The sequence below is a fragment of the Pipistrellus kuhlii genome, unplaced genomic scaffold (genome assembly GCF_014108245.1).
Source record: "Pipistrellus kuhlii isolate mPipKuh1 unplaced genomic scaffold, mPipKuh1.p scaffold_m20_p_6, whole genome shotgun sequence".
NCBI classification, from domain to species: domain Eukaryota; kingdom Metazoa; phylum Chordata; class Mammalia; order Chiroptera; family Vespertilionidae; genus Pipistrellus; species Pipistrellus kuhlii.
Genome location: NW_023425562.1, coordinates 80,064,720 through 80,088,755, shown reverse-complemented (window position 1 = coordinate 80,088,755; position 24,036 = coordinate 80,064,720). Strand labels below are relative to the sequence as shown.

At 46.0% G+C, this 24,036-nt stretch overlaps 1 protein-coding gene, 1 long non-coding RNA gene and 2 pseudogenes across 2 annotated transcripts; 2 read left to right on the top strand and 2 right to left on the bottom strand.

The window, feature by feature from the left end:
* Nucleotides 1-443: 443 nt before the first annotated feature.
* On the bottom strand, nt 444-682 carry LOC118708096 (60S ribosomal protein L39-like). The gene has a single exon (XM_036419070.2). It carries the CDS (start codon nt 665-667, stop codon nt 512-514), a length of 156 nt encoding a protein of 51 aa, XP_036274963.1. The 5' UTR covers nt 668-682; the 3' UTR covers nt 444-511.
* LOC118708455 lies at nt 666-1,715 on the top strand (annotated as a pseudogene).
* A 4,614-nt stretch (nt 1,716-6,329) lies between these two features.
* On the top strand, nt 6,330-7,196 carry LOC118708454 (annotated as a pseudogene).
* A 10,705-nt stretch (nt 7,197-17,901) lies between these two features.
* Nucleotides 17,902-23,223, bottom strand: LOC118708097. Its single transcript, XR_004984464.1, has 2 exons — nt 23,095-23,223; nt 17,902-18,032 (listed from the first exon to the last, which is right to left on the bottom strand). It is a non-coding gene; the product is annotated as an uncharacterized LOC118708097 (long non-coding RNA).
* Between the last annotated feature and the right edge of the window lie 813 nt (nt 23,224-24,036).

The window sequence follows — 24,036 nt, the reverse complement described above, 5'->3', positions numbered from 1 at the left end:
AGATGAGCTAGAACTTACTGTTTTTATTTGGGCCTTGCAGACAATATACCACTGACCCCTGACCTTGCTGGTCTGAACCACGCTGATCCACCCACATGTGAGGCCCTTTGTATCCTCCAGTTTCACATCCACAGATTCAGTCAACCCAGGAGGGTCGAAAAACGGTATTTTCCGTTTCCCAACTGCAAATTCACAACTGAAAATGCTGTTTTTTTCTACTAGCGATATAAAGTCAAAAGTTATACGTGGATTTTTTTTAATCCTCACCCAAGGATATGTTTATTAATTTTATTTATTTATTTATTTATTTATTTATTTATAAAGATCTCACACATTTATTACTGAACCATCCTACTATTGCAGGAGGGGGGGAAAATCAACAGAGCAAAAATCACAAGTCCATTAATTCTCCAATTAAAATGCTCCAACTGTAGCATCTTTTCAATCATTTAACGGTGTAGGCAACCTGGATACAGCATAAATATGTGAGTCATCTCTCATGAGTGAGTTCTCATAGGCCCAGTTTGGTTCTTCTCCAATGTCTCCTCTTCGAGTTGTACCTGATTTTATTACCAGTTTTCATCTGAATCCATTGGGGAATGGGCTGATTCTGCTTTTGTTTCTTGGCCAGGAACCTCTTGATCCTGAAAGTCTTGAGGGAAGACATGGTGAAGGAGAGGCGAATGTGCACACCTCCATGGTGGAGAAAGAGCTGTTTATTGATTTTAGAGAGAGAAGGGAAGAAAGAGAAACATCAATCAACTGCCTTTCCATAAGCACTCCAAGTGCCCCAACTGGGGATGGAACCCACAACCTAGTTGTATGCCCTGACTGGAATCAAACCCACAACCTCTTGGTGAAGAGCTTTGCTGATGAGTTTGCCAAACTTCCGGATTACTGACAAGCAGCAGTTGAAAAACCTGAAGCCAAAGGTAGGGTCACTCAGTTGGTTAGTGTCATCTTCATACACCAAGGTTGTGGGTTCTACCTCTGGTCAGGGCATATGCAAGAATCACACAATGAATGCATAAATAAATGGAACAACAAATCAATGTTTCTCTCTCTCCTCCCTCCCTCCCTCTCTTCCTCTCTGTCTTTCTAAAATCAATAAACTTAAATATATATATATATATATATATATATATATATATATATTTTTGAAGCTTATGAAACCATTATAAAAATGAAGGGAGATGAACTCAAAGCAACATTAACAGCCAGGAATCAAGAAGCCAAATAGCGCAGAAAGAACATGTCAGAGAAACCCACCTGGCTGCCCTGTTATTTCACAGGCAGAAGCCAAACTACCTGGGGTGCTACCTGAACAACTCATCATCTGGAGCAACTACTGACAATTTTGAAAAGCAGAAAATAAAGAATATAAAGGCTCTATTTTCAGAATGTATCACTACTGAAAAATGTTATTTCATGGTAAACCTTTAGAGGCCTACACTGCTGCCTACCAACATATACAAAAGCTTGATTGAAGATGACTAAAAGGTTTTCTGAAATCTCTGTGTCCACCAGATAAGTCACCTCATTTAGCTATTGCAGGAACGAATTCAAAGTGGCCTCTTCAGAGATTACTGTTAGCTAAGTGTGTATCTGGAACAGGACAAGTACCCACCTGTCAACTTAGAAAGAATCAACAAGCAGAAGGGGATGATGAAAAGGATGAGGACTTAGATGTAAGAGAAGAAGAAATTAATTTATGAAGATTCACATTTCCACTTTTACCTTAAATGACTTGGAATTCAGAATGATTAAATTGTAAAACTTTATACTGGCTTGATACAATAAACCTCACAATGAAACCTTCCTGGAAATGAAAAATAATTAAAGGGACTTTTATGCTAACAAAAATGAAGGTTTTATGATAAAAAATATTAAACATCAATCATTCAACATCCTGTCTAGCAATATGTGATCTTTTTGTATAGGTTCCATTATTTTTTTTTTAAAAAAAAGACTATATTTTAAAAGTATTTCATATCAATATATGCCTAGCTGAGGTTGCAATAGTAAATAGATGACAAAAATAAAATAAAATATTTAACAATTCCACTGGCTTCTTTTGGGTTAAGACACCATACTTTCATTGCTAGAAATGGGTCCTTAGTCATTCTGATTAAATATAAATCCTATTTCGTAAAGCCTCAATAAAAAAAATTTTTTTAAACATCTTTTTTTTCTTTTCCTTTTCATTTTAACACAGCCTGAGGTTTCATTATTTAACACATAAATTTACTTCTCACTCGAGTACAATCACTCTTGATTAAATGTAACGGGGACCTAGGACATCAGTGTTTTACACAAAGCAAGTATTTTCGCTTTAAAAAGAAAGCGACATTCAGCACAATTCCGGTTTTAAACAAAACTGCCGTTACACTCAAGTTGTGATACTACAACTTCTGGAAAGCTGTCACTTGGTGGAATGGTGCCTAAGAAAACACCCTGATTAAAAATGTTATGAAAATTGTACCAAATTCCCATCTAATTTAAAGGAGTAATTTAAAGTCAGGCTTGTTCCTGAACATAGGAAACAGTTTAATCTGAGCCTTTCTGTATGCCTTTGGATGGAGAACTGTACTTTATTTCATGGATCCCAGTCAGGCACATAAAAATTATGGAATTAATAGAATCATTTGAGAAAACTACAAAAAGCAGTTATTCGTAACAGAAAAATAAAGACTTTCTGAAAAGCTAAGTAAATAATAGTAAAATAAAAAGAACTGGGTGTGGTCAGATTTGCTCTTGAAAATCCCATCAATCATGCACAAAATACTGTAAGCAGGGTTTGTGTATACAAGCCCAGGTGATAAGGCAGGAGAGGGTGGGGCTGAAAGGATTCCCCTGATTCTGGATGAGGTGTGGACAGGAGGGAATGGAGGGTATATACACATACATATGCGAAGTATGCTACCAGGCATTCCTTTTCCTCTGGAGGAAACAGTTCTTTAGCTGAAGTTGAGCACACGTGATGGGATTCTCCAGTTTCAAAAGCTGGAGCAAATATGAAGATAAGGGGGCGGAGGTAGCCACAGTTCTGGACAGAGATCATTTTCTATGAGCCTATTTCTAAAGCTGCCTGAGCCCTGTGAAATTCCGCACTTAGCGTTGCCTTCTGAGAGGCTCGCATCTGCTTCAGCTATCCGGCGCCAAAAGGCTCAGTCTCGGGTCTGGGCTTGGTTTCAGCACTGGCTGGAAAGTCCATAGGCCCTTTGCTGGGTGGAACAGAATGCTCTGAGCTGAGCAACCTGAGGAGCAGAGGATGAGAGTGGCAGATGCGCCATGGCGTCTGTGGGCCTAAATGACTCAGTAGGTAACACTGGGGCCTGGGGCTCTGTGGCAACAAGCATACCCCATTGGCCACAGCAATCCAGCTGGCGTGCCATGCAGGAGAGCTGGCCAGGCAAGGTCCACCTTGCTCAAGGGGTTGCCCATTCCTCCTGAGTTGAGACCATTTTAGAAGCCTGGCGGCACTGCACCTCTTAGTTACTGCCCTGCCTTGGATTTGGGTGGCCAATGAATGATCATTTTGCTTGTCATTTTGAGCTGGATTGCAGTCACTTGCCATGGCTGTCTTTCACAAGAGCTGGTGTGCAGGCAGTGTGTAGAGTACTAGCATGTAAAGCTGTGATGTGCACACATGCATCCTGCTCACACTCCAGCCTGAAGGACGTGTTGAGAAGCAAACGGCCATGAGCAAACACCATGTTCCTGTCGGGCTGATCATCCACCCAGCAATGCACAGTGTTTTCTTTCATAAACACACTGATGAAATAGTGTCACCCATCATTCATTTAGCTTGCCTCTTCCTGGTACTCAAAGCACTTTTTTTTTTTTAAGGCAAGTAATATTTGGCAGCTTTAACAAAGAAAAGGAAAAAGGTTGGCTGCCATAGTGAAAAAAATATAAATTTTTTGTTTCCCAAAATTGCTTGGGGGTAAAAAAAATACAATGGTCAGGTTATTAGGGGTACAGAGGTGGTGTGTTAGGGGGTTTATTTGTTTGTTTAAAATGAAATGTTCATTTATACTGTAGGCACGTTTAAAGCCTTGTTTCTTTAGGCAATAACATTTCTAAAGCACAATGTGTTCACAAGGAAACACATGGGTCCCCAGGCATCTGAGTCACTCTTTTTTCTCCCATAAATTCACAATACTTGGAAGACAAAATTTAAGATAAATCTGCTTCTTTTGATAAGTTATTTAATCACCCTCTGTAAAGAAGCCAAACCTCAGTCCAAATTTCATTCTGGATGGCACAGCGTTTTGGACAGAATGCTCTCTTCCCTTGAGGAAACCCCATATTTTGAAAGAGTTTAAAAAAAAACAAAACAAAGAAACTCTGTTCCTAATGCATTTAAATTGATATGACATTCCACTTCCTCTTGCATCAGATTCAAGCAGAAAATGATGTCATGGGTACTTTACAAGTCAATGACAGCAACAGCATAAGAAAAGAGTTGACAAGAAGTCAGAAGGAAAAAAGAGAACTTTAAAAGGTAAAGTGGAGACACCTGGCAAACACTTCCTCTGTCAACATCTACCGCGATAAGTCACACTCATAGCATGTAACCTTGATGTGATGTGATGAAAAGGCCTATTTGGGTCTTCCCTCACAAACCCATGACTATAGTCTACTTGTGAGAATAACATAAGATCAATCTCAAATGAGGGCCACGCTACAAAATATATGACCAAGTGTCCTCCAAATTGTCAAGGTCATCAAAACCAAAGAAAGTCTGAGAAACTCAGAGCCAAAAGGAGCCTAGGGAGACATGATGGGGTGACTTGGGTGGGATACTGGACCAGAAAAAGGATATTAGGGAAAAACTAAGCAAATCTACATAAAGTATGGACTTCAGTAAATAACAATGAATCAATAGTGGTTATTAAACATAGCAATTAGACAATATTAATATGTTAACAGGAGAAAGTGGGTGTGCAATACATGAAAATTCTCTGTACTATATTCTCAATTTTTCTGGAATTTTAAAACTATTCTAAAATAAAAAGTTGGACTTAGGGTGGCCCCTCCCCTAAATTGGCCCAATTGGACTCTCTCTCCTGCGAACTGGAGGGAAGTACAGGCTCCCAGTGACTCTGAGGGCCTGGGGCAACTGCCTGCAGTTGCCTTGTCCTGCACTAAGCAGAAAAAAGAAAAATATCCAATGTAGAGAGAGCGAAGTCAACCACAGCCAACCAACCAACCAGCCATCATGCAGAGAGGGGCTTCCATGCTGATTCTGAGTGGACTCCCAGTTTCCTGAGAGTACTTCAGGGTACTTCAGTTTCCACACAGCTTGCTCTTCATTTCAGAAGCCTGGCAGCACTGCACCTCTTAGTTACTGCCTTAGATTTGGATGGCCAATGAATGATCGTTTTGCTTAAGTCATTTTGAGCAATCCCAAACCCATCCTTAATTCTTTAAAAAAATAATTATTTTTTCTTAAGCTAGTTCGAGAAGGTGTCTGTTATTTGCCACCAAAGTATCCCTAACTAAGCCCATGTTCGTTGTTTAATGTTTGGGAAGGGCTGGAAAACATAAAGATAAGTACAAGCATTTGCTTACATCTGTGGACATCTGTCACCTGTGCCATTTCTGTGACCATCAGCAGGGTCATTCTTGCCTGCTCAATATCCATTCTGCTTGCAGTTTCTACAGTGAAAGGATGTGAGCCTGAACTTGGTGGTGGCATTTCACTCGCTGAAGGGGATAATCCACCTGAGAATGAAGTCAAGAGGGGAATGCAAAATTGAGAACTCCTCTGAGCTCCTGGATCCAGCTGAAGCCATAGGCCTTTTCAACAATAGAAGCCAATGAATTTCCTCTTTACCTGAGGCAGTTCGCTTAGGGTTTCTGTTCACCTGCAACAGAGCAAATTTCAGGAAGCTTCTTGAGCCAGAAACTAGTGCTCAAGAATCATAAAACAAGCCCACTGCATGGGAGAACATATTTGCCAATGTTAAAATCGATAAGGGTTTAACCTCCATAATTTACAGGGAACACATACAACTGAACAAAAGGAAGATAAACAATCCACTCAAAAAATGGACAAAGGATCTAAACAGATACTTTTCAGAAGGGGACATACAGAAGGCCAGGAGACATACTCAAAGCCACTAATATCCAAGAAATGCAAATCAAAACAACAGTGAGGAACCATCTCATACCTGTCAGAATGGCTACCATGAACAAATGGCAAGTGCTGGTGAGGATGTGGAGAAAAGGGAACCCTTGTGCAGCCTGGTGGGAATGCAGATTGGTGCAGCCACTGTGGAAAACAGCATGGAGTTTCTTCAAAAATTAAAAATGAACCCGCAATGGGGAGCAGGTGGTCTCAGATTCAGAGGGGGGCAGCGGCAACTGTGTGCACCTTGGACTCGGCCCCCGAGGGCTACGAGCTCAACAGTGACCTGCGCTTGGACTCGCCCAATGCCCCAGACATTCCGCCAACCCGCTGGGGCAGAAACAGGCCCATCAACGTGAACCATTACACCAACAAGAAGAGTACTGCAGAGAGCATGCTGGACATCACCCGGCTGAGGGCCAACACCTCACAGCCAAAGGCAGTCATCGACCAGAGCCCTGGCTTTGGCTTCTTTGTGCTCCTTGATGGTGCCATCTCCATCTCCCTGCAGATCTGCATGGGTGTGCTGCTCATCTTCCTTGTCAGGTACAACCTCAACAGCTCAGCCAAGCACGCCAAGTTAACTTCAACAACCTGGCCACCAGCCTCATTTCATCATCGTCATGGTCAGCATCTTCATTGCATCCAGAAGCCTGTGATGGAACTGGTACCTGGCAGTAGGCTCTGATGACCAGGCTGTGCCAACCACAGCCTCACAAACCCTAAGAGCTGCCTCGACCTTGGGCCACCTGCCTGTAAATTGCACCCCTGAGAATGCCAGAGCCAGGATGGAATGGAGGATACTCGCCAGTGTGAGTCCTGCTCCATCCGTGGCTCCTCCCCACTGAAGCTGAGACAGCGAGGCACAGAGGCAGAACTAGACCCCCCATGGAGGGTTATGGCCAACACAGACACACAGCAGGCCTGAGGAGGGCAGGGAGGGGCCGGGGCCAGCCCTAGTCTTGGGACATTTCCAAAAGGACAAGGAAATGCCCCCCTCAGTCAATGCTCCACTGGATGGCCTGTGGCTCCTGCCCTTCCTGGGACACTGGACCAGCAGTTCCCCCTGTGGCACCATCATGGTCGTGGGCCATGAGCCCACCTTTCACCAGCCCCACTTTTCTAAGCACGAATGATCAATAAAACAAATGCTCCTTCCAGCAGTCTCCCTCCCAGGCCTGGCCCTGGTTCACACCTCAGGTGCCTTTTCCAAGGCTGGAAGTTTGGGCCGCTCCTTGGCACCTGGCATCTCCAATCAGGTTCCAAACCAGGATCTTGGGTCTCCAGTGCCCCAGTGTCTCACTTTTACAGAAGAATAGGTTAAAGAGCTCCCATAGCCCAGGCCCAGAAGTCATGGCCCAGGGTCACACTACAGGTTATCATTTACTCTATTGGGAACCTCCCTGCAGGTGTTCCCTATCCTGCAGATCCCCTCCCCCTCCCGCCCCGTGAGTGAAGCATACACTGTGCTGACTGTCAACAGCTTCGTTGCAGCTGGCCAGTGGCTCAGTTGGTCGGAATGCAGTCAAATATGCGAAGGTTGCAGCTGGGTTCTGGTCAGGGCACATACCCAGGTTGCAGATTCAATCCCCAGTTGAGGCCAGTATGAGAGGCAACCGATTGATGTTTCTCTCTTTCTCTCTCCCTTCTCTCTCTAAAATCAATAAACATACACTGAGTGGCCAGATTATTATGACCTCTGACCACATGATAATCTGGCCACTCAGAGTGTGTGTGAGTGTGTGTGTGTGTGCATGTGTGTGTGTGTACCTAATAAAAGAGTAATATGCAAACTAACCATCACTCTGCTACAAGCCAAGCCCACCAGCCACACCCACCAGCCAATCAGAGCAAGTATGCAAACAAACCCAATCAAGATGTCTACCGGTCACAGAGAGCAGGAGGGAGGCTTGGGTTTCCCAGGCAATGGCAGAAGCCAAGCTTTCTGCCTACCCTTGCCGGCCTAGGCCTCCACTCAAGGCTACAAAGTTTCAATTGTAGAAGGTAAATAAATTCCAGATACCAGGGCCTCCACTTGGGTCGCCAGGGGGCATGGCCAGCCTGAAAACCACTACAGGCTCCTTGCTCAGGCCATCCCATGCCCCAAGGGAACCCCCCACCCTGATCCAGGACACCCTTCAGGGCAAACCAGCTAGCCCTCACCTGTGCACCAGGCCTCTATACTAGCTAATAAAAGAATAATATGCAGATTGACCATCACTCCAACACACAATAGTTTCCCCATATGGTCAAAGATGGCTGCCCCCATGTGGACACAAGATGGCCAGCAGAAGAGGTCAGTTGTGAGGCACCAGGCCTGCAATGGAAGGCAGTTGAGGGAGACCACGCCTACAAGGAAGGGCAGTTGGAGGCAATCAACCCTGTAGGGGAGGGCAGTTAGGGGTGACCAGGCTGGCAAAGGAGGGAAGTTGGGAGCAAACAGGCTGGCAGGGGAGCAGTTAGACATCAATCAGGCTGGCATGGAGTGGTTAGGGGGTGATCAGGCTTGCAGGCAGAAGTGGTTAGGGGCAATCAGGAAGGTAGGCAGGCAAACAGTTGGGAGCCAGCAGTCCTGGATTATGAGAAGGATGTCTGACTGCCCATTTAGGTCCAATCCCAGGCAGTTGACATCCCTCGAGGGGTCCCAGATTGGAGAGTATGCAGTATGCAGGCTGGGCTGAGGGACACCCCTCCTCCTCCATGCATGAATTTTGTGCACTGGGCCTCTAGTCCTTTAGAGTATATATGTGTGTGTGTGTGTGTGTGTGTGTGTGTGTGTGTGTGTAGAGAGAGAGAGAAAGAGTGAGACACCCAGTAAATGAATTCATGCATGGGTGGGGTCTGGCCACCCTGGCCAGGGGGAGAGGACATGAGCGGTTGGCCAGCCTGCCTGCTTGTCAAACTCCTGCTCAAGGGGACAATTTGCATATTAGCCTTTTATTAGATAAGATATACACTGAGGGAGAATCCAAGATGGCTGCTCGGGTAGGCAACTAGCCCCAGCCGCACACAACAATTTCAACAAAATACAACTAAAATATAAAATGGACATTACCCAGAACTACAGGAAAGTCAACTGACTGGAAATTCTACAACAAGAAGCAAGGAGAAAACCAGAAGGAAGCGCAGAGGAGCTGTAAAAGCCCAAGGTACGGAGACACGCGGCGCGCAAGGAGAGGACAGAGCCGGAGAGGAGGGAAGCCGAGTGTCTGGCTGGCGGTCCCAAGCGGGAAGGAGAGAAAAGCTCCGACTGTGCTGGGCCCAGCTCCAACTGCTCTGAACCCCAATTCTAGGCCAGACCCCGGGGACCCAGGCTCATCCATAGGGAGCCGGGCTGTAAGGCGGGACTCTGGGGAAGCGGCGAAAGGAGGTCCCGGAGGCGCGCACACTGCGCACAGAGAAGGGCCGGCAGGCTGTGCCGTGGGATTGCCCTGACGGGAAGGAGACGGGCTCCAGACTGCTCTGAACGCCACCTCCAATCCCACTACCAACTGAACTGAACCCCAATACCGGACTCATTGGGGGAGAGCATAGACAGTTTGGCAGCAGGCGAAAATCAAGGGCACCTTTCTCTCAGAGGCGCTCGCAACAAGTACTGAAGGACCCTGAGTCTCAGGAGTCATATAGGGCGGGGCTGACGGAAGCCACGGCTGTAGGCTCCACCCTGAAACTCCACCCCATCAGGAAAGCTGCCTGCGAAAATGCCTAAACCAAATAGATCACAAACGAAAGAAATGGAGGACAAAAAGCGACTGGATATAGAGTTCAAAACCACACTTATAAGGTTGTTCAAGAATCTCTTAGAAAAGGCCGATAAAATAAGACCTATGAGGATATGAAAAGGGATCAACTAGAAATAATAAGGGATCAACAAGAAATAAAGAATACATTGTCTGAAATAAAAAATATTTTATGGAGTCCTAAAAACAGAATGGAAGATCGCAAGAATCAAGTCAAAGATTTGGAACATAAAGAGCCAGAAGACACTCCTCCGCAGACGCAAGAAGACAAGAGAATCCAGTTTGAAGATAATGTAAGAAACCTCTGGGACAACTTCAAGCGAACCAACATCAGAATTATGGGGGTCCCAGAAGATGAGAGAGAGCAAGATATCGAAAACATACTGAAATAAATAGTGACAGAAAACTTTCCCCACCTGGTGAAAGAATTAGACTTACAAGTCCAGGAAGCGCACAGAACTCCAAACAAAAGGAATCCAAAGAGGACCACACCAAGACAAATCATAATTAAGATTCCAAGAGCAAAAGACAAAGAGAGAATATTCAAAGCAGCAAGAGCAAAGAAGGTAGTTACCTATAAAGGAGCACCTATACGATTGTCAGCTGATTTCTCAACAGAAACCATGCAGGCCAGACGGGAATGGCAAGAAATATTCAAGGTGATGAATAGCAAGAACCTACAGCCAAAGATAATCTATCCAGCAAAGCTATCACTCAGATTCGAAGGTCAGATAAAGAGCTTCACTAATAAAAAAAAGCTAAAGGAGTTCATCACCACCAAACCAGAATTATATGAATTGCTGAAGGGGGTTCTTTCAGAAGAGAAAGTAAATAAAGATAAAAATTATGAACAAAAAATACGTAACTATCAACAAGTGAATCTAAAAACCAAGGAAACTAAAAAAAAAAAATCTGAGGAACAATATTAACTGTTGAATATAATAGAATCAGAGGTATGGAAGGGGAGTGAACTGTTTATTCTTGGGGAAAAGGGGAGAGGGGGATGTGGGAAGAGACTGAACATAAACTGTGCACCTATGGATGAGGACAATGGGGGGTGGGGAAAGGGCAGAGGGTGGGGTGAGAAGGGGGGGAAAGGAACATTTGTAATAATATGAACAATAAAAATTTATTTAAAAAAAAAAAAAGATATACACTGAGTGGCCAGATTATTATGCATTCAGAGATCATGATAATCTGGCCACTCAATGTATATCCTCTGGTGAGGATAGGAAAGAAAAGTAAAAGTGGAGCTCCCATTAATTCCACTTCTAGGAATATATCCCAAGAAATCAGAAACACCAATCAGAAAGAATATATGCACCCCTATGTTCATAGCAGCACAATTTACAATAGCTAAGATTTGGAAACAGCCTAAGTGCCCATCAACAAATGAGTGGGTTAAAAACAATGGTAATCTACAGAATGCAATACTAAACTGCTTTAACAAAGAAAGAATTCTTACCATTTGCAACAGCATGCATGGACCTGGAGAGCATTATGCTAAGTGAAATAAGCCAGTCAGAGAAGAATAAATATCACATAATTTCACTCATTTGTGAAATATAATGAAATATATATACATACACACACACACACACCCTGTTTCCCCGAAAATAAGACAGTGTCTTATATTAATTTTTTCTCCCAAAGTTGCACTAGGTCTTATTTTCAGGGAATGTCTTATCTTTCCTTGCGCTAGGTCTTATTTTCGGGGAAACACGGTGTGTGTGTGTGTGTGTGTGTGTGTGTGTGTGTGTGTGTGTATATATATATATATATATATATATATATATATATATATATATGCCTAATATGCTAATTGTCCCTCCAACCATTCAACTGTTCAACCAGTCACTATGTCTCAAACTGACCACCAGGGGGCAGATGCTCCAACAGGTAAATTAGCTTGCTGCTGGGGTCTGGCTGATCGGGACTGGGCAAGATGGGCTCGACATGCCCTAGAGCCCTCCCACAGTCTCTCTCCAGCCCTGATCATGCACCAGTTGGGTCCCTCAGCTTGGCCTTCACTCTCTCATAATCCAGGATCCCCTGGGGGATGTCAGAGAGTCAATTTCGGCCTGATCCTTTCAGGCCAGGCCGAGAGATCCCACAGTGTACAAATATGTGCACCGGGCCTCTAGTAAACTGATAAACAAAAATAGATCCAGAGACACAGAAGCACCAAACAGACTGTAAGACCTCAGAGGAAAGGCAGGTAGGAGAGGGGGCACAGGGAGTAAGAGATCAACCAAAGGACTTGTACCCATACATATGAGTATGACCAATGGACACAGACACCAGAGAGGTGGGAGCATGGACTGGGGGACAGGAGTGGGCAGGGAGAGGTCAATGGGAGGAGGGAAAGGAGACATATGTAAAACTTTCAACAATAAATAATTATTTTTTAAAAAGAACCAATAAAACAATGTTCCTTTTCAACACCAAGCCCAGGAAAAAAATCTCCAGTGCTGGTTGAAAACCTCTGGCACCTGCCTCCTTTTTTCTTTTCTTTTTTAAATAAATTTCTATTGTTCATATTACAAATGTTCCTTCCTCCCCCCCCCCCCCCACCATTGCTCTCCTCCACCAGGTTCCCACCCCACCCTCTGCCCTTTCCACACTCCCTATTGTCCTCATTCATAGGTGCACAGTTTATGTTCAGTCTCTTCCCACATCCCCCTTTCCCCTTTTCCCCAAGAATCGTCATTTCACTCCGCTTCCATACCTCTGATTCTATTATATTCAACAGTTATATTGTTCATCAGATTTTTTTTTAATTTCCTTGGTTTTTAGATTCACTTGTTGATAGTTACGTATTTGTTGTTCATAATTTTTATCTTTATTTACTTTCTCTTCTGAAAGAACCCCCTTCAACAATTCATATAATTCTGGTTTGGTGTTGATGAACATCTTTAGCTTTTTTTTATTAGTGAAGCTCTTTATCTGACCTTCGATTCTGAGTGATAGCTTTGCTGGATAGATTATCTTTGGCTGTAGGTTCTTGCTATTCATTACCTTGAATATTTCTTGCCATTCCCATCTGGCCTGCATGGTTTCTGTTGAGAAATCAGCTGACAATTGTATAGGTGCTCCTTTATAGGTAACTACCTTCTTTGCTCTTGCTGCTTTGAATATTCTCTCTTTGTCTTTTGCTCTTGGAATCTTAATTATGATTTGTCTTGGTGTGGTCCTCTTTGGATTCCTTTTGTTTGGAGTTCTGTGCACTTCCTGGACTTGTAAGTCTAATTCTTTCTCCAGGTGGGGGAAGTTTTCTGTTACTATTTCTTTCAGTATGTTTTCGATATCTTGCTCTCTCTCATCTTCTGGGACCTCCATAATTCTGATGTTGGTTCGCTTGAAGTTGTCCCAGAGGTTTCTTACATTATCTTCAATTTTCTGGATTCTCTTGCCTTCTAGCTTCTGTGGAGGAGTGTCTTCTGGCTCTTTATGTTCCAAATCTTTGACTTAATTCTTGCGATCTTCCATTCTATTTTTAGGACTCTATAATATTTTTTATTTCAGACAATGTATTCTTTATTTCTTGTTGATCCCTTATCATTTCTTGTTGATTCCTTATTAATTCTAGTTGATCCCTTTTCATATCCTCATAGGTCTTATCGATCTTTTCTAGGAAATTCTTAAAAAACCTTATAAGCATAGATTTGAACTCTATATCCAGTCACTTTTTCTCCTCCATTTCTTTTGTTTGTGATCTATTTCATTGTTGCATTTCACAGCTACAGATGGGGCGGGGTTTCAGGGTGGAGCCTACAGCCTTGGCTTCCATCAGCCCCGCCCTATGCGGCTCCTGAGTCTCAAGGTCCTTCAGTACTCGCTGCAAGCGCCTCTTGCGAGAAAGGTGCCTTCAATTTTTGCCTGCTACCAAACAGTCTAGGCTCTCCCCCAATGAGCCTGGTATTGGGGATCAGTTCAGTTGGAAGTGGAGTTGGAGGTGGCGTTCAGAGCAGTCCGGAGCCCCAGTCTCCTTTCTGCCAGGGCAATCCCGCGGCACAGCCAACCATCCCTTCTCTGTGTGCAATGTGCGCGCCACCAGGACCTCCTTTCGCTGCTCCCCCGGGGTTCCGCCTTACAGCCTAGCTCCCTGTGGATGAGCCTGGGTCCCCGGGGTCTGGCCTAGAACTGGGGTTCAGAGCAGTCGGAACTGGGGCCCAGCACAGTCGGAGCTTTTATCTCCTTCCCGTTAAGGAACGCCAGCCAGGCACTCAGCCTCCCTACTTTCTGGCTCTTTCCGCACGCCGCTTGTCTCCGTACCTTAGGCTTTTACAGCTCCTCCGCACTTCCTTCTGTTTTTTTCCTTGCTTCTCATTGTAGAATTTTCAGTCCGACTTTCCTGTAGTTCTGGGTAATGTCCATTTTATATTTTAGTTGTATTTTATTGAAATTGTTGTGTGCGGCTAGGTGTTTACCTCGGCAGCCATCTTGGATTTCCCTGCCTCCTTTTTTCAACTTACCTGAGGAAAAAACACATTCAGAGTGCATGTTGCAATCTGAGGATTAAGAGAGGAGCCAAGAGGAGAGATGAGGGGGAAGACAGACATTTTCTCTGCATAAGAACAGGGACATTGGTGGCACCAGAAAGGTTGGGCCAAAAGGAGGGCAGAGTGGACAGAGGCTTCATCACCCCCAGTGTCAAGTTGGGTGAGAAGGCCGGGCAGGCGGACCTGCAGCCACAGGTGAGCACCAAGGTGGGGTCTGGACTGGACCCAGCCTGCGCGGAACTCATTTGCTTTTGGCAGCTGTAACTTCGTTTTCAAAGGGCAGGAGGCGTTGTTAAGAGAAGCCTCTCCCTGCTTACTGGACAGCAACTATTTCTCACAAAACACTATTTTTGCTGCATTCAGTGGAGATGAATCAGATGCCAATGGAACCAATTTATTTTATACAAAACAGAGTTCTGTGATGATGGGAAGGTCCTTGAGAGGCCAGTGGGTTTTGCTGAGAGCAGAAGCATAAATGAATCATTCCAAGATGTTAGACAAAACCCCACACACCCAGTTTCCCCCTAGAGATGGCACGGGTGCTTCGCCCCTCGGGAAGAGCAGCAGGTGGGCTGCAGGCCCACCACTCCTCAGGGACACATCCTTTCAATAAAGTCTTAGCAACACTTCATCTCTTCATCTTCGAGGTCTGTTTCCGTGTTGGAAATGCCACTCCACCAAAAGCAAGGCTCCAGTCCTGCCCTACCTCATCTCTAATCCGAGCAATGGTGCTCTTGCAAGGAAACCTTGCTTCTAAGGTTTCCAGCCTGCTCTCCATGCTGGCTTTGGCGTGGCTCATGGGTATCACCAGTTTCAAGCCACGGCCCCATTTCAGTCCGTGAGAACATTGGGAAGAAATTATCTGAATGTTTGCTCAAAGCTCCAGCTCGGTCCAGGGGATTCAAAATTCTCTCGTGTGTCCAGCAACCTGCTGGGGCCATCTGAAGAGGGTCTCTCCTCCCTTCCCTCCCCCCCCCCCCCAACCCCGCAGGGGAGTGCTGGGTGAAAGCATCCTGGTCGTGAATGAGAATTCAGGCACGACAAAGCTGACACAGGTGAAGAAATGGGATGAGAGGGAAGCAGATGGCATCCAGATGTTCCCAGGTCATCCTCTACACAGTGGTTCTCAACGAAATGATTTGACCCCCAGTGAGTAGAGGGAAGATGCTGCTGAACATCCCACAATGAGGAAGTATTTGCCCAAAATGTCATTCGTGACAGAACCTTAGAGAGAAGAGGGCTCTGAAGCAACCGAGCAGAGCCCAGCGCCAGCCAAGCCGTACCTGCAGGTGACCCTGTCCTCGGTCCTAAAGGAATGTCGGAGTGGGGTCTGTCTCTGTGGCTCCACAGCCTCCCAACCAGCCCGAAGTGGGGACTCAGCCAGGCTTCCACAGATTGTGCCACGGGAAGTTTAAGAGAGGGAAGATGCCTCACTCAGATCACAACCATCCAAATGGCGAACAAGCAAAGGGTTTATAGTTTCTATGTCACATCGAGAAACATGAAGGACAGCTTATTGTCCCCAAAAGCTCCCCAAAAAATCACCCACCAGTCTTCCTTCCTTCCCACCCCACCCCTGGAGCTCCTCCAGCCCCCTTTACCTCCGAAGGAGGTGCCACCAGAAGGAAGGGTAGTGAATCAATAGGCTGGCCTGCTGGGCGGCCACCCGCTGCCTGCCTGTGCCCACACTGCCTCTTTGTGTCTCAGTGAGTTCCCCACTTCCCCTTCTGCAGATGGTTAGCTGCTTCGATTGTTTCCCTCTCAGAACCAGTCCAAACCACAGGGCTTGGCACCACCTTCAAAACTCCCATTTGCCAGCGTCTGTTTATCAGATCCAAGGCGTGCTCTCAGGGGCTGATGGGCTGACAGGAGCCCAGAGGGAAGTCCAACTGTTATATAAGGCCGCATGGAGCCCCTTTCATTTTCCCAGACCTGGCCCAGAGGTAAAGTGCTTTTGGAAACAGCAAGGTGACTGGCAAGATGGCTGGCTCAGACTGAAGGACAGTCACTTCTGCTCCAGCCTTCCTGCTCCTGGCTCCAGGCTGAGGGTCCCAGTGGGCGGCAGTGGAGGGGAGGGGCAGGATCACACACAGTAGCCTGAGTGATCTCTTCAGAACGTAATCTGGCCATGCAGGGGGCCTGCTAAAGCCCATCACCAGCTATGCTGTGCACAGCGTTCCTCAACCTGGTCCCCTGGACCCCCCCTCCCTGCATCTCACCTCCCACCACCCCACCTCGCTCATGTCACAAGCTTATGTGGCCCTCCAGCACTCATCCCTCCCTCAGTGCTTGCGCCCATGCTGGGCCCTCTGCCTGGAACACTGCACCCTCTCTGTGCTTTGCAGCTCCACTAGCTAAGCCATCCCTGGCCCCAAGACTGAGGGACCACCTCTTGCCTCCCCTTCCCAACATCACAGAAGAAGCACTTGATCAATATTTCTGAATTCCTCCCAAATTCCTGCACTGCGGTCCCCTACAGGCAAGTAATCCAAACAAAGGTGATTGCTCTTTCTAGGCCCAGCCTTGGCTCCCCCGTTTGCTTTATGGTCTGTCTTCCTTGCTTAAGAGTCATCTGGGCAGCAAGCCAGCTTCTAGAGGAAGATCTGGAAGCAAGAATTTGAATGCAAGGCACCTTGAACCAGCTACCACCCGAGAGACCAAAATTAATGAAGCTGGGACATTAGGAGTTGCCCCAGGAGGTTCAGGCACCAGTCCTGTCTGTAGCAGAGGACTATTCCTGGGCAGGGGAGGGGGTTTGATCCCCGGTACTTTAGCCTCCCTGCCCAAGTAAGCCAAATCTGACACAAAAAGGCCTTGGACAAAGACATGCCACTCTGGCAGGTGGGAGCTGGTTGGCTGGTGTGTGCTGGCATAGGCAGGGCGAGGGGACATGCCCTTGTGGGCCACCCCAGCAGACCTTCACCTCCCTTCATGTCCAAAGCACAAAGGGTCAGTGTCCCTCAGTCACTGCTGATGGTGCCTTCCACACTGACCTTTGGTCCCATCCTACACTGGCTACCAGCACATCACCTTCGCTGACTTGGAGCAGTCGGACAAGTCACACCCATCCTCTGGCTGGCCAGGAGGTGAAGGCTGAGGGCCCTTACCTGCTGCCTATGTGCTAACGGCCCCATCATACACCCCCTGGTGATATAAACCTTCTGTTGTCCATGTTCTTGCTTACAACCTAATGCCTCCAGCTATTCCGTTTCTGAAAATGCAAGCATTCTGCTCATTTAAACTTAGTGGCATAACCATGAGGGTTTTGTTTCCAGGCACCTTTTGTGTGATCTTCCCATGTACCTGATAATAAACATCTGAAATGAATGAAGGGCCAGATGAGTGAATGGCGCTGTCACTGGTTTCCTGACTCCAGCCCAGTGGTTTTGCCAATGTTTGCAAAATCAAGCAGGTAGAGATGGTTCTATGGGGGGAGGGGAAACTCCAGACCTGGCCCCTTCAGGCCACTCAACCACACCCAAAAGAAAGCAAAGAGCCCACCCTACAACTGTTTGTGCACTTACCAGAGTCAAACATCACGGATCCAGACACGACGCTGGGGCCCTCGTCCTTCCAAAGGCAGGACTCTCTCCCAGCAGCCCTGCCAGCTCTGGCTACTGCTGCTCTGGCTTGTGGATTTTTGCAGGAAAGAGCCTAAAGTGAAACAGAAATCTCCAGAATTAACACCATGTCATCCCATTCTTAGCACATTTCTTTAGGAATTAAAACAAACATAAAGATGAAGGTGGAAACGTTCCTTTTCTCTTTTCTGTTGCGTGGCTCCTGAGGACACAACTGGCCTCGTCTGTGTATAAACTGATACCCAGATACCTACAGAGACCAGTGTCTTCCCACTTGCCATGTATGAGGGGTCCCCTGCAGGCCTCACCCTGCGCTGGAAGCTTTGTTGCCTTTTCTCATTTAACCCAGCACCTGCAGAAAGGGATGGGGAAGACACTGAGCTTACAGCACTTTGGTACAAACTTGACAAGGTACTGGGAGGGCTCAGGACCAGTGTTCTCAGAGCCAGTAGCCTGGCTGAATGCAGCAATGACACAAACATGTGTGTGTGCAGGAACACAGGAACACACAGAGCTGCCACCGGCTGAGTGCCCACAGCACACCACATCCTGGGAACACAGAGAATAAACAGGGGCCCCCTGAGTGCTCACCATGTCCCATAGATCCGGCCTCAAGCCTAGGACTTCACAGCTGCTGCTCTTCGGAGCTGCTGGGATGCAGTGAGGTCCTCGGGGCTCAGTCCCTCTCTCTCTTTGCCTCTTAGCCCTGTGCAATTTCAGAATCGCCTACCCTCTCCTTCATGCCCTTTTTACTCATTCAATCATTCATTTACTGGACATTTTCTGAGTTAACTTCCATGTACCAAGAGCTAAGCACTTGCCCAACACAAATTAAAACAAAAACAGCCCAGACAGCCTAGTAGGCCCTCACAGAAGTAGGCAGCATCCACCCTGGTAAAAGTGACTTCATTCATTCATTTCACAAATAGGTACTCAAAGCCAGAAGCTAGGAACCTTATGCTGAGCAAGCAGGCATGGTCCCTGCCCTCACTTCACCAAAAAGCAATGTAACATAGTGGTTAAGAACGTAGGACCTGGGGCCTGTGTTCACATCCCAAACTCTTCCTCTTTCCAGCTGTGTGTCTTTGGGCACCTTACTTAGCCTCTCTGTGCCTGCATTTAAACAGGAAGTCATTATAGTCCCTTCCTCATAGACTCTATGAGACTTAAGAGAATAAATGAAATAGGAAGTATTTAGAAGAATGTCCAGATAGAATGAGAGGAGAAACCATGATGGCGGCATCAGGCAGACACCCGAATGCAGCCTACCACAACAAATTTGAATTTAGAACTGAAAAACAAGGGAGGCATTGCCTTGAAGCACCGGATGGCTAGTTGAGAGGAGGCTCTGCCATCTGGGAAGGAGAGAGAAGGCACACTGAGCCTCAGGAACTGTGAAGGTACGGAGAACTGTGTGCGTGAAAAGGTGCTGGCTTATTCCTGGTGCAAGGAGAGGAAGGGCCGGACTGAGATTGCTGCTGGCTTACTCCCGGCGCGGAGAGGGCGGACAGCTAATGCGCAGCTGGCTTTCTTGTTCAAGAGGAAAACAGAATCACCCTATTGCTCTGATAGACAGCCCAGACAGGGAGAAGCCAGACTGTCAGGCAGTGGGCAGAGATCTCTCGGAGGTGTGTGAAACCAGAGGCCATTACTGCGGGACTTGAGGAGGAGCCGAAGGGAAAACAAAGTTTGTCTGCACCAACCCGAGACTCCGCCCCATCTGTGGTTGAGCACAGAAGCTCTCCCAGAGGCTGGCTTTCTCTAAGGAGGGACTGGCTGGAATCCAAAGCTTGTCTGCGCCTTTACCAAAGAGGTGTGCGTGCCTGCAACCAATCTTCCAAAACTCTCCAAGAACAGGACTTTTCTAAGGCGAGACTGACAGGGAACCAAAGATTGTCTGCACCACCCTGAGACCCCGCCCTATCCAAGCGGAGTACAGAAGCCCTCCTAGCTGAGACACTGCTGATCCTCACAGCCAATTGACTTGGAGATCAACGCTTCCCAGTGATATCAACAATAAGCAAGGCTTAACAATAAAACTGCACACACAGCCCACAAAAGGCTACACCAAGACTGTCCACCACAGGTAACTGGGAAGGCTGTGCTACTGGGCTCTACCAGAACACCTAGCACACAAAGCTATTCCATCAAATCAGGGAAACAACTAAAATGCAGACAAGAAGAAGGACACAAAGGAAGGAGATGGAGGAAAAGAAAAGATTGGACATTGAGTTCAAAACTACAGTTATAAGGTTATTCAATAATATCCTAAAAAAGGCCTATAAAATAAATTAGACCTATGAGGATATGAAAAGGGAGCAACTAGAAATAATAAAGGATCAACTAGAAATGAAGAAAACATTGCCTGAAATAAAAAATATTATACAAAGTTCTAAAAACAGACTGGAAGATTGCAAGAGTCAAGACAAAGATTTAGAACACAAAGAGCCAGAGGACACTTCTCTGCAGAAGGGAGAAGATAAGAGAATCCAGAAAGTTGAAGATAGTGTAAGAAACCTCTGGGACAATTTCAAGCGAACCAACATCAGAATTATGGGGATTCCAGAAGAAGAGAGAGAGCAAGATACCGAAAGAATACTGGAAGAAATAGTGACAGAAAACTTCCCCCACCTGGGGAAAGAAATAGACTTACAAGTCCAGGAAGCCCGCAGAACCCCAAACAAAAGGAATCCAAGAAGGACCACACCAAGACACATCATAATTAAAATTCCAAGAGCAAAACACAAAGATAGAATATTAAAAGCAGCAAGAGAAAAGCAGGTAGTTACCTATAAAGGAGCACCCATACGATTGTCAGCTGATTTCTCAACAGAAACCATGCAAGCCAGATGGGAATGGCAAGAAATATTCAAGGTGATGAATAGCAAGATCCTACAGCCAAAAATAATCTACTCAGCAAAGCTATCACTCAGAATCAAAGGACAGATAAAGAGCTTCACAAATACAAAAGCTAAAAGAGTTCATCACCACCAAACCAGAATTATATGAATTGCTGAAGGGGGTTATTTAGGAAGAGGAAGAAGATAAAGATAAAAATTATGATCAACAAATACATAACTATCAACAATTGAATCTAAAAACCAAGGGAATTAAAAAATCTGATGAACAATATTAACTGGTGAATATATCGGGTCTAGTAATAATTAATGTCGTTTTAAAACATTTGTTTAAAATCTTGCTTGGCGTTGACTTGTATTGACATAACCTTCAAACACGTGGTATCTACAGAACGTGTGAAGTGCAATTAACAAGTTTTGCTTGAAAAAGTTGGTGTTTGGTTTGGTTTTTGTTGCAAAACTAGGGCTAAGAAGATGGCGGATGAAGAGCATATTCGGCACTGCATGCTTTACGAGTTCCAATTAGGAAGAAAAGCAAGTGAGGCTGCAAAAAACATCTGTAGTGCTCTTGGTCAAAATGCAGTTAGCGCCAGAAAATGCCAGCGTTGGTTTGAGAAATTTCGCGAGGGAAATTTTTCGTTAGATGACAAGAGTGGCCGTGTGTCCAATTTTGATCAAGAAGCTCTTCAAGCTCTTTTGGTGCAAAATCCTCAAATTACCCAACAAGAGCTTGCGACAACTTTAAATTGTTCACAAAAAACTATTTCCAATCAATTGCGTGCACTTGGCAAAGTCCAAAAGTTTGGAAAATGGGTTCCTCATGAGTTGGCCGACAACAACCGTAATCAAAGAGTCACAATTTGCAGTTCGCTCCTCTCTCGTCAAAACCGTTTGCCGTTTTTAGAGCAAATTGTTACCAGAGATGAAGAATGGGTGCTGTATGTTAATTTGAAAAGGCGGCCTCAATGGTTGGACAAAAATGAGGCTCCGCAGCCCACGCCAAAACCTGACTTGCATGCGAAAAAAGTGATGTTGTGTGTTTGGTGGAATTTTAAAGGAATTCTTCATTATGAACTTTTACCATCTAACCAAACCATTACAAGTGCAGTGTATAGTGCCCAATTGGAAAGGTTAGCCCAAGCTTTAAGAGAAAAAGAACCCGCGCTGATTAATCGGAAGGGCGTAATTCTTCACCACGATAACGCACGACCGCATACTGCAAGAATCACTGCTGAAAAACTGCGCCAGTTGGAATGGGAAGTTCTCCCTCAACCTGCATATTCTCCTGATATTGCCCCTTCTGATTACCATTTGTTTCGTTCTTTGCAAAACTTTCTTCTTGGAAAAAAATTTAATAATGAAGAATGCCTCAAAAATGCATTGACCGAATTTTTTGCATCAAAATCACAAGAATTTTACAACAGAGGGATTAAAATGCTTCCTGAGCATTGGGCACAAGTAGTAGAAAACAACGGCAACTATTTTGTTGATTAAATTTTGTTGTATTGTTTAAATAAATTCGATTTAAAAAAGTATTAGAAAACGACATTAATTATTACTAGACCTATAATCAGAGGTATGGAAGGGAAGTGGACTGACGATTCTCAGGGGAAAAGGGGAGTGGGGGCGAGGGAAGAGACTGAACAAAAACTGTGCACCTATGGATGAGGACAATGGGGGATGGGGAAAGGACAGAGGGTAGGGTGGGAACCTGGTGGAGGGGAGCAATTGAGGGGGGAAAGAGGATCACATTTGTAATAATCTGAACAATAAAGAGTTATTAAAAAAAAGAAGAAGAAGAAGAATGTCCAGCACGTAGAAGCACCCAATAAATGTTAGTGTGATCATTTCAAACAAGTGGAGAAGATGGACGTTAACAAGAAAATACATGATTCCAAACGGTCATAAATGAGTGGCAGGATAGAACCTTCCCACCGGCTTGATACAACCCCTGATAGGCAATCCTTGCCTTTTCTTTGCTTTTATTCCTTTTCCTGTGTTTTTAAGAGGAGGCAGCAACAGCTAGCCCTCACACCCACAGCCCCCTTAGGAAGGCAACTTGTTCCCTCACTGAAGCAGCATACCCCCTCTCCAGTGTCTAGGAGGGGTGCCCAGGTTTGGTGGTGAACAACTTGGCTTTGTTGGTATGAACCTTCAAGGTCTATGGCGAAAGAGAAGAGACATAGTGTTTTGGAGAGCTGGAGAGGACTAAGGCAGATGGGTGCTAAATCAGGGCAAGGGGCTCCCCTAGTTCCTGATCTTGCATTGCATACTCACGTATTTTCCATCGGAGCCACTCCATGACAGAGTTGGGGGACAGCCCTGTGCCTCTTGCTCCCTGACATCCCTGCAGCACCAGAACCGTGGTACATGGAAGTGCATGCTGAGAAACGAATGAGGCAGTGAGTGAGTGAAGGAGGGATGAACTACCAGCACCTGGGGCACTGGGCAGGGTGGGGAGCGGAAGCCCCTGACTTATATGTGGGGGGCAGGTTGAACCCCCATGCTGGGCGCTGGCTGGTGTGAGGGAAGGGCCATGCTATGAGGGCAGGGCCATGCCTGACATAACCCTTCCCAGGGGCAGAACCCCTGTCAATCCCAGTAAGGCCCCTTCTCTCACACTGTCCTGGTGATAGGCTTGTTTTATTTCTAGAAGCTTCTTTCCCCCCCTCCCACCCCTGACCTCATTCAATTGCCCAGAAGCCTCTCTAGCACCTTTCTGAGTTTTGAACATCTGTGCATCTGGTTATGTGCAGCCATCACTGACAAGCTTCTGCTACCTGGCAAAATCACACCCCAGGAGTGAGAACGGCCTTGGTCAGGGCCCCGCAAAGGTGAAGCTGCCTGCAGCCCTGGAGACGCTGCTGAGAAGGGGCTTCCCCCAGGTCTGCAGCTGGTGTGTGGGCAGAAGGCTTCAGCTACATGCTTCACCCTCCCTCTCAATTTCTGTAAACCAGCTCCTCTGTTAAACCAGTGCCTGGTCCCTGAACCCTGGCAAAGCTGCCTCTGTGCTTTGGTTGGTGGCAACTGGCTCGCTGCTGTGCGCTATCCAGAGCTGCACACCAGTGGCCTAGAGTTCTCAGCTCATGAGATCTCTTCCCACTCAATCCTGAAACTAAACAGCAGGCAGCAGTAAGCTGGAGCGAGACAGTAGGTGCCCCCTCTAGATGGTAAGACATCAGTTTACCCCAGACCTCACCACTCCCTATCACTCACCAG

Bases quoted from the DNA above. Each gene is read 5' to 3' on its own strand.
- LOC118708096 (XM_036419070.2), bottom strand. From the start codon at position 667: ATGTCTTCCCTCAAGACTTTCAGGATCAAGAGGTTCCTGGCCAAGAAA.